The sequence below is a fragment of the Neovison vison genome, chromosome 6 (assembly GCF_020171115.1).
Source record: "Neovison vison isolate M4711 chromosome 6, ASM_NN_V1, whole genome shotgun sequence".
Taxonomy (NCBI): Eukaryota; Metazoa; Chordata; class Mammalia; order Carnivora; family Mustelidae; genus Neogale; species Neogale vison.
This window is the reverse complement of record NC_058096.1, coordinates 156,950,006-156,958,370: the sequence shown is the minus strand read 5'-3', so window position 1 is coordinate 156,958,370 and position 8,365 is coordinate 156,950,006. Positions and strand designations below refer to the sequence as shown.

The 8,365-nt window shown below is 46.3% G+C and overlaps 1 protein-coding gene across 6 annotated transcripts in view; it reads left to right on the top strand.

Moving 5' to 3' along the window:
• The first annotated feature begins 7,661 nt into the window (after positions 1–7,661).
• Positions 7,662–8,365, top strand: part of XYLB (xylulokinase) — a 65,926-nt gene continuing 65,222 nt past the window's right edge. For 3 of the 6 annotated variants that reach the window (XR_006385078.1, XR_006385079.1, XM_044252667.1), the window contains exon 1: positions 7,684–7,784. Coding sequence is in view for 2 of the 6 variants with exons in the window: in XM_044252667.1 (XP_044108602.1) it covers positions 7,728–7,784 (57 nt within the window). In the remaining 4 variants the exon portion in view is untranslated. Of the gene's footprint in view, positions 7,785–8,229; positions 8,249–8,365 lie in introns of those variants that run through there. The other 3 variants (XM_044252671.1, XM_044252669.1, XM_044252668.1) reach the window with 3 other exon arrangements.

The window sequence follows — 8,365 nt, the reverse complement described above, 5'->3', positions numbered from 1 at the left end:
TCCTGTACCCTTTGAGGACTGAGCTGGTGACCAGGCCTGAGTGCTGTGATAACAGGGCCTGGCTCAACATTGTGGTTTTTAACCTTAGGAAGTTTTTGGGTTCTTTTTTCTCTTTTCTGATTTTTTTTTTTCAAGAGGTTGATCTTTTTCTCTGGAGTCAAAGACTAGCTCCTGGATTATTTATCTTTTTTGTGAATGTGCTATATTCTTATTGTTTTTGCCTTGTCCACCTTTGTTCTGTTTTCCTTCAGGCTCATGTTTTTGTTTTTGTTTCCTAACCTCCTGAATTATGGGGTGTATTAGTTTCTTAAGGCTGCTTAAAAAAAAAAAGTACCATAAACTAGTTGGCTGAAAGGGAAACAATCTTTCACAGTTTTATAGGCTCGAAATCCGAAATTAAAATTTTGGTAGAGCCACACTCCTTCCAAAGGACCTAGGAAAGAATTCTTCCTTGCCCCTTCTAGGCTTCTGGTGGTTGCTGGCAATCCTTGGGGCTTTGTGACTTGCGGATGCCTCGCTCCAATCTCTGCCTATCTTCACATGGCCTTCTCCCCTGTGTGTGTGTCCATGTTTGCGCCTGGGTGGCTCAGTGGGTTGGGCCGCTGCCTTCGGCTCGGGTCATGATCTCGGGGTCCTGGGATCGAGTCCCGCATCGGGCTCTCTGCTCAGCGGGGAGCCTGCTTCCTCCTCCTTCTCTCTCTACCTGCCTCTCTGCCTACTTGTAATCTCTCTCTGTCAAATAAATAAATAAAATCTTTAAATTTCCCTCCTCTTATAAAAACACCCGTCACTGGAGGGCGCCCGGGGGGCTCAGTTGTTACGTATCTGCCCTTGGCTCAGATCATGAGCCCAGGGTCCCGGTATCAAGCCCTGCATCAGGCTTCCAGCTCCCTCTCCCACTCCCCCCCACCCATAGTGTTCCTTCTCCGTGCTCTCTGTCTCTCTGTCAAATAAATAAAAGCTTTAAAAAAACCAAAACAACAAAAAGACACCAGTCATTTGATTCAGACCCACCCTAATCTGGTATGTACCTCATCTTAACCTGACTACATCCACAAAGACCTTATTTCCATAGAAGGTCACACTTGCAGGTACTATGAGTTAAAACTACTATATTTTGGGGGGGGGAGCACAATGATGCTTACTACATAGAGTTAATTTCTTTTCACTCGTTAATGAAAACACTCAAGAATCTGCATTCAAGAATATGACTCACCTCTGAGTTAATCCCAAAGATTCTGCTAAAGATGTTTTTATTTTCTTGCTTCCTAGAGAGCATGTTAGATTTTGATTTCCTTTTCAACCCGGATTTTTTTTTTTTTTTTGACCCACAATTATTTAAGAGAATGAGTTAAAAGTCCTAAGCACCTTGAGATATCCCATTATTGCTGTTTTGTTTGCTTGTTCTCTTTTTTAAAAAATTATTTTACGGTGCCTGGGTGGCTCAGTCAGTTAAATGTCTGCCTTCAGCTCGGGTCATATCCCGAGGTCCTGGGATGGAGGCCCACATCTGGCTCCCTGCTCAGGGGAGAGTCTGTTTCTCCCTCTTCTCTTGCTCCTCCCCCCTGCTCATGCTTTCTCTCTCTATGTCGAATAAATAAATTAAATCTTTTAAAAAGTTCTTTTAGTCCAAAACTTGAAAGTTCAATAATTTATCAACCATGGTTTAAAAAAAAAATCCCCACAATACTGAATTAATTAAAATGGCAAAGTTACCCACTAACCACCAGTTTCTAAATCCCATTCACACAGATAATTGTTAATTACTTGGAGTTAATCTTTCCAGACCTTTCTTTCACATATACATGTTTAATTATCTGCCTCAAATGCTCATGGAGGGCGGAAGGGCAGATACCAAGGCACAAATGCAATAAAACCAGAAAAATGCAAGATACCCACACCAACATTTAATTTTCCTAAATCAAGTTTGTTTCTGAGGGGAGTACAAACACATACACAGCAGGTGTATCCACACTCTGATGAAAATAAGCACTTTCCTCCTCGCGGCTCTTGAGAATCCATTTGCTTAAACATTAAAGTCCATCAAACTTTTCTCCAGATATAAACACAAAAATCAGCTTCAAAAAATCTTGATCTCAGCTAAATAAGTTACTGATTTAACTGGAGGCTGGACCACTCTTTACCCTCAAACTTAGACAAACAAATCTCTGTGACATCTGCCCTGTTAGGGATTATAGTTCAAAATATTTCTTTTCCCTCATAACAGCTTCCCACTCATTTTACAAAGAATTTGTACTACCTTTGATATAGAATAGATGGAAGAATTATTTAATTTGTAACATATCCCAAGATGAAATCTATAGAATTTCAGAGAGATATAATAAATTAGTGAATCTGAATTATAATTGTCTATTTCATTCCCTAATTTCTGATTATTTTTTTAAACTTGGCTGGATCCCAGGACTCCAGGATCATGACCTGACCTGAGGGCAGATCCTTAACTAACTGAGCCACCTCGGCACCCCCTGATTATTTTTTTTTTTATTTTTTTATTTTTATCTTTGTCTTAGAAGTGAAAGGAGTAGGAATTAAAGCTATCGACTGTTCCTAACTTTTCACTCTTAAGACTACTTATTTAGAAAAAAATATTTATAAGCCTGGATGATTTCAACAGTTCAGTTCTAACGAACTGTTAGAACTGTTAATTCAGCCTGGGTGGAATAAAAAAAGAAAACAACTAGTTTTCTATTTTTACATGAATGAAATAAGACATTTTGGAATTTCTACACACTGCATCTTTAGAAAGAAAGCATATTTTCTTCAGGACTTTTGCAAAGAAAAAAGGATTATTTTGAGAAAAATCCATGTTTACATAGAGAAAAATCCATGTTGTGTCTGCCAGCTTCAAAAAATGAACAGATACTCTGGTGTTGCTTCATTGGAGACCAGATTTGAATTTAGGCTTGTCTCCATTTTCCTATGTTACAATGAATTTCATTATTGTATGTACTAAATGAAAAGTTTTTTCTTTCTCTGAAACACTTGTATCTAGTGTTTACCTCAGACTGATTAGTTTTCACTGATTTCTGTATTATGATGTAATTTATCCAGCTGACATGCACCTACATTCAAAGAAAACACCATAATTCAAAAATCAAAGACCTTCCTACTAGAAGAAAATGTAGGCTGATATCTCTGTAGAAAAAGTCAGATAATAGCTCTGTGGTCTGTCAGTAATACTGTTTAAACAAGATCAAATAGCTTTGACACTAAGGAGAAAAATCGATAGATTTTATATTTCAGTTAAAGATTTCCAACCAACAAAGGTCAAAATGGAGAAAGTCAGAAGATAAATTACATACTGGGAGAAAAGATTTGCAACATCTGAAAGAGACAGGGGATTTATATCTTGAAATGTCAGGAACTCCTGCAAATTCACACAAAAAAGCAAAAACGTCTTAATGTCCTTTGCCCAACTGAAAAATGGGCAAAGGACATAAGCATTAAGTCACTGAATGGGAAATCCCAAATGTCTAATAGGTATATATGAAGAATTGCTCAAATTCATCAGTAATGTGGGAAATGCGAATTAAAACAATAATGAGAAGTTACTCCTCACTTATTAGATTGGCAAATATTAGAAGGATAGTGTTATCCTTAAAATAAAAAAAAAAGTGCCTATCATCTCATCAGCAAAAGCTGGTTTATTTGGGAACAGCAGAGAAGTGTAATCACGTACAACCGCACTACCACGAAATCGTAGGCAACTTTGCGGAACACAGGAGAGAACCACTCTTTTATACAGGAAATGGGGGAGGTGGGGGGCCTATGATGTAAACAAAAAGTCCGTTGGTGGAAACTAGGAGTTTGAAGTATGGTGGATTTTGATTGGCTAACTTGTGATTGTCTCTCATTGGCGGGGCTCTTGATGGGGGGATGGAGATGAAGAGGCCTTCCTTCCTTCTGCTGGGATAGTAAAGTAGTAGCTAAAGTAGCCTAGGGTAAGGTCCTTGTCTTCCTATGGAGTCTGCAATTGACTAGTGGTAGGGTGTGAGAGCTCCCCCTGCTGGCCTCTGTTCTTTATTCGAAATGAAGTTTGCTTTCATCATTGTTCACAGTGGAAATACCAAGGACTTTGTGTAAGATGTGGGGTTAGAGATACCTTTGTGCACTGTAGCCGGGAGTGTAGACTGGCAGAGATTAGGAGTAATCCAGCACTTCAATCAAACTAATTATGCACACACAGTAGAAATCTTACTCTTGGATATATAACCCTGAAAAATTCCCCCACACGGATCCATAGAGCCATGGATGAGGACGTTGTGTGCAGTGCTGTTTGCATTAATGGGGAGCTGACGTCCACCCAGGTGTCACTCATGGGGTGGCACAAAAATGCGGTACAATGAAAATACAGTAAAATGCGGAGTTGGCATACTATTGAGTATGATGAAGCAGTTAGAAGCAAACAACGAGATCAGGGGTTCCCAAACGTTCTCACTTTACAGCACCCTTAGAATCTCAACAAATTTTTCATGCAACTCCTAGGCCAAAAGCAATGGCTAAGAATTCTGTGTATTAAGTAGCTACATCCAAATAGGTGAATATATATTTATGTTCTAACAACCCAGTAGTATTTGAAGAAAACAATGCACATAAATTGGAGGAGAAAATAATATTTCACTGCATTCTTAAATAACCAGAATAATTTCCTAAGAGGATGTGTGTGCCTACCCAGCTTCTCAAATGTTGGCATCGGATTAAACACTGCTGTCCTTACTTTCTGTTTCCCCGATTTCCCTGCAGTACTTGCTTCTCACCACAACTGCTGAAGGCACAGCTCTGCAAAGATATATGAGGTTATATTGTAGAAAGGAATGTAACCCAATCTAATATTGGAGAAGTAGACTACCTCAGATTACCAGTTCACGGGGCACCGTTTGGGAACTACAGAGTTAGGCATACCTATCACAGTATGAAGAAACCATAAAACCAGCACCAAATTTTAAAAAGTACTGGAAAACCAAGACCCAAGGAGTCCCACTGAGTCTGTTTTTGCTGAGGTTTCAATGACCTTACTGCTAAACCAAGGGACAGGTTCCCATGCAGCATTTAGCCTTGTTGAGCCCTTCTCCTTCCAGAAATGTTCATCCACTGGCTTCCACTCCACCCCTCTCTCATGATCTCTCTCTGGTCTTTGACTTTTCCTTTGCAGTTCCCTTTAGTGGTCTCCATCTGTCCCACTCTGAGCCCTTTCTGCACAAGCGAGCCCATTCCAACTGGGACTAATAATTCACAACTCATTGCCTTTGGCCCAGAATCCTTCCTGAGCTGGGGGCCACATCTCCAACTGGCTGTTCAGTGTCTCCACTCAGACATCCCACAGGTACCTGAGATTTACCACATCCCAAGTAAGCTCCCCACCTTCCCCACTCACCCAGCTGCTTCTCCTCTCATGTTTTCTAGCTCAGAAAACGGAAGGATTCTCCATCTGGCAGTGGCCTGCAGCAGATTGTATCCATGGCCCCAGTTCTTCACCTTCCCTACATCCACAGCCTTGCCCTGGCCTCATCCCCATCACTTGGCTTTGGGCTGTTCGCAAGACTCTGGCTGATGGCACAGAGGAAGGAGTGTGGCATGCCAGTTCCAAACTTAGACCTTCGGAGGCCTTGCGTGTTTGCCCTTGCCCTCTTTTGCTCTTCTGCCTCTGTGAGAAGAGCATGGCTAGGGTACTCTACTGGTCCAGAACAAGAAGGATGAGAGACTTGTGGAACAGAGCCACTCCACCTGAGCCTAACCTAAATCAGCTGACACCCCCTTCAACCCCCTGCTGACAAGTGAGGGACACTACAAGATTACTGTTGTAAGCCACCAAGTTTGAGGGTGCTTTGTTATGCACCCAACAGTTAACCAACCAGCCCACCTAGACTAGAAACCAGGACATTGCCTTTGACTCCTCCCCCACTCAGTCCACATGATTCCCAGAGCTTCCCAAATATCTCTCAACTCCATTTACTGTCTCCATTCTGGGCACCTCTGCCTTACCTCGGGCCTTCTGCGGCCCCATTTTAACCCATTTTTCCTTCCTGCCTTTTGCCCCTATTCTCCACACAGCATCTTCCGACTATGCAAATCCGACCATTGACTTCTTAGGGGTTGGCTTTGCCCGGAGGCTGGAGTATCAGTTAGAGCCCCAGATGAGGGAAGGAGCCTCACTGGGGATTGTTGGTATCTTGGTCACTGAGAAGAGACCTCACAAGGGCAGTTTCTGCTTTGTTCCCAAGTCAGTGCAGGGGCTCTTTAATGGGTTCTGCGCAGGGAGACAGGTTCAAGCTTGGAGTAAAATAAGCAAAAGACTGTCTTCACTCAGGCCACAGCAGCTCTTCAGCAGAGTCCCCCAGAAACACCTCTACTGCTCGGTGTGCTTTCTCAGGGCATCAGAAGAGAGGACAACCTGAGAGACAGCAACGACTTGGAATTACACTTTCTGTCCTCATTCCTTGCTAATGGGCTAAGTCGCAGATGGGTGCTTTCTCATGTAGGCAAACGGGCCCTCAGACTTCCAGCCTTCTCTGGCCACAGTGAAAGGGATGTTACACCAAAAGAAAGGATGAGTCACCAGAATGGGGTGGGTGCCACAGCCCACAGAGAAAAGCACCCCTGAACAAGAGAAGGCCTCCCTGTGAGACAACTTGAGACCGAGCCAGCAGCCTTGTCCTTCAAAGAGATTTGTATTTTGCCATGGGCGTTCTCACAAGACTGCCCAGAAAATTGTCTTGTTTCATGGTTAAACACGCAGATTCTGGAATCAAACTCACTGGTGTTTGAGCCCAGTTCTGCCACTGATCTAAGAACCTCTGGCAAAAGGGAGAATCTAGGCTCTAAGCAGTTCAAGTTCAGCAAGAGGGACAGCAAGGTAATCAGACCTTTGCAAAAGTATGAGAGAGGCTCTGATGGGCTGGGAAGGCCCTGGGAGAAGCATCTCACCTGGCAGATCTTCCCAGAAGTCAGTCCTAGGAACAAGAATGACACAGCCAGGTAGAATGTGGGAAAGAGACGGTGTTCTCGGTTCCAGGAGAGAAGGGAGTGGGTCTGATTTTGTTTCTCATGCGCCCGCCACATGTTTGGCACACATTAGACTACCAATACTTGCTGACCCCAGAAACCAATGAGCCTCCCTGTCCAGAACATGGGAAGCTCTGATTTTAAATACAGAGGTGGGATGTGGCCCATGTCAGACCTGGGTAACCATTCAGATTTGCTAGGACCTGACAGGGCCCACTAAAGCCCAGCGCCTGCAGCTCCAGGGTACATTTGCCTGTGACCTCCGTGTCACCAGCATGAGGGGACAGCTGCCTTAGCACCTAAGAGACAGCCATGGAAGCCTCCAGGGTCAGGGCCACCAGAAAGACAAGTAGGGATAAACTAGGTTAAAGGTGGAACCTCTGGCCCAGACGTCCTCCTAGGGTAGCGAGGCCGCGTTAGGGCAAGAGATGTGCAAGAGAGCACAGGCACAGGTGGATGAGGGGGAGGTCAGGGGAGGAGATACCTGTCTTGCACCGGTGCGAAGCGCGCCAGGGCCGGCGGGACGCGTGTCCCCGCCCCGTCCCCCGGCAGGCGGCGCCAGAGCGCAAGCCCGAGAGTGACACGGGTCCAGGAGTCCAGCCGGGCGGAGCGAAGGGCGGGCCCGGCGTCTCTGGGCGCTGGAGCGCGGCGACACTGCGGCCCCGGGAAGGACGGACGGACGCGCCGCCGGACCGTCCGCGGCCATGGCCGAGCAAGCCGCTCGCCCATGCTGCCTGGGCTGGGACTTCAGCACGCAGCAGGTACCGTCGCGGGCCCCGGGTCCGGGCTGGGCGGGGCGGGCTGCCTCCTCCGGGACTGCGGGCTGGCTGGCGGGACCCGGGCGCGGGGAACCCTGGGCCGAGCCGCGGGCGAGCCTCCCTCCCGGGCTTCCTGGGGTTGCCGGCGACCCCTGCCCCCTGATGTCTAGCCCGTGCCGCCTGCCGGCCAGATGCGGCCGCGACCCGGCCTGGACTCCAGCCCTCCCGGAAACGGTGGGCGCCCCCGCCCCCAGCCGCAGTAGATCCCGCCTGCACGTAGCGGGAAGTGCCCGGAGCGGCCAGGTTCCCGAAGCGCTCGCCCCTCGTGGGCGCTGAGCTACAGGGACCCGAAGGAAGTTGGCCGCCTCAGACTCGGCAACAGACAGACGGTAGACGTGCACGCGGGCATAACCAGTAACCTGGAACCAGATCACTGCTTGAAACTTTTTAGGTGGAATGGGCACGATGTACGCATGAACTTTGTTCCACCCGTGATTGGCACCAGCATGCCCAGGTCAACGTGCCCGGCACTGCTGGCCCCAGGACGGGCTGTGCTGCTCCCGGGGCTCTGCGGACGGAGAGCA